Source organism: Anneissia japonica, unplaced genomic scaffold (genome assembly GCF_011630105.1).
Source record: "Anneissia japonica isolate Jap-2015-1 unplaced genomic scaffold, ASM1163010v1 scaffold303566_len1339_cov336_single, whole genome shotgun sequence".
NCBI classification, from domain to species: Eukaryota; Metazoa; Echinodermata; class Crinoidea; order Comatulida; family Comatulidae; genus Anneissia; species Anneissia japonica.
The window spans coordinates 1-1,339 of NW_022742615.1; the positions used below are offsets into that span (position 1 = coordinate 1).

The 1,339-nt window shown below is 31.9% G+C and overlaps 1 protein-coding gene across 1 annotated transcript; it reads left to right on the forward strand.

The window, feature by feature from the left end:
• Positions 1–231: 231 nt before the first annotated feature.
• Positions 232–1,335, forward strand: LOC117119192 (thymidine kinase, cytosolic-like; the record flags this gene model as incomplete). The annotated part of the gene is made up of 3 exons (XM_033264007.1): positions 232–345; positions 873–966; positions 1,297–1,335. Coding segments are annotated over 3 exons (247 nt in total), but the record flags the coding sequence as incomplete, so codon positions are not given.
• Between the last annotated feature and the right edge of the window lie 4 nt (positions 1,336–1,339).

Consider the following 1,339-nt stretch of genomic DNA (forward strand, 5'->3'; position numbering starts at 1 on the left):
AATATAAAATAGGCCTACAGTTTAGTAGTATGATTTCGATTCTAATATATATTTAGATTTATTTTGTGCAATTTATCTTGAGGCACACTTGTGTAGAATTCCTGGAGTCTGAAGGAGTAGGAAGGTTGAAGCATTTTGCATGAAAATCATTTAAAGTTAGTGGGTTGTCAATATGAGAAGTATAGTTACTCTACTGTAATTCATTCATTGTCAATTTGATGATTATTACAGAACTGAGTTAGTGAGAAGAATAAAGCGATATCAGATAGCCAATTCCAGTTGTTTGCTTGTCAAGTACATCAAAGATGATCGATACAGTTCAGAAGAAGTTTCAACACATGACAGGTTAGTGGGCTGTTTTTCTTTCAAATATATTTACATGTTATTTTTGTCTGTGTGTACGTGCTTGTTGAGATATTAAATATATCACATCAAAATCAGTAACTCGCAGGGTACAATAAACCAAAAAGGACAAAGATCGAAAATACCAGTCAGATTTAAAATAAGCATCAAACAATACATTTTATAGCAAGAATCCCATTTAATATGTAAATAAAATAGTGATGGATTAGTTGGCATTTTATACAGGTTTATTCTATTTTAATTTATAACATGAGATTAATGTGGTTATTCCTAGTCTTTGGATCAAACAAATTAATGTAATATTAATGTGCTATTAGTTTGATGCTGTAATGAGCGCAGTATGGTTTATGGTTTATATTTATATAGCGCCTTCCACGATCGAAACTGTCTCAAGGCGCTTCAGTAGCAGGCAAGCCACCCAGTACCATTCACTGTAGAGAAGCAATGAATATAAAGTAGTAAAATAATAAAATAGCTAGTGCTTTGCTTCAATTATTTATTTTTTTCAGGCATACATGTCCGGCTGTGGCAACAGCCAACTTATACTCTTTGTCAGCAACAGCTAAAAAGTATGAAGTGATTGGAATTGATGAAGGACAGTTTGTAAGTTTTTAGTTCTTTCATTAATTTATCTGGCTTCTGTAATGATGGTTGTGAGAAAAATATATAATAAATTCTATACTTAAGTCAGGTTAAAATTGGCAGAAAGTTCGTACACATTTTTGTATTTTTATATTGTTTATATATTCACTGGTTACACTGTAGTTGGTTTGAGAGCAGCCCATAATGCCGCTATTGGTGTAAGTACACCTTTGTGAAATATTGTTGAATATAACTACGTTTTTTCCCAAAATGAGTTACTGTATGTGTATTTGGTAGACAATATTTGTACTGTACAAGTAGATATCACTGATCAACATCTACTTTTATCAGTTCCCAGACTGTGTTAAGTTTTGTGAAGAAATGGCAAATTATG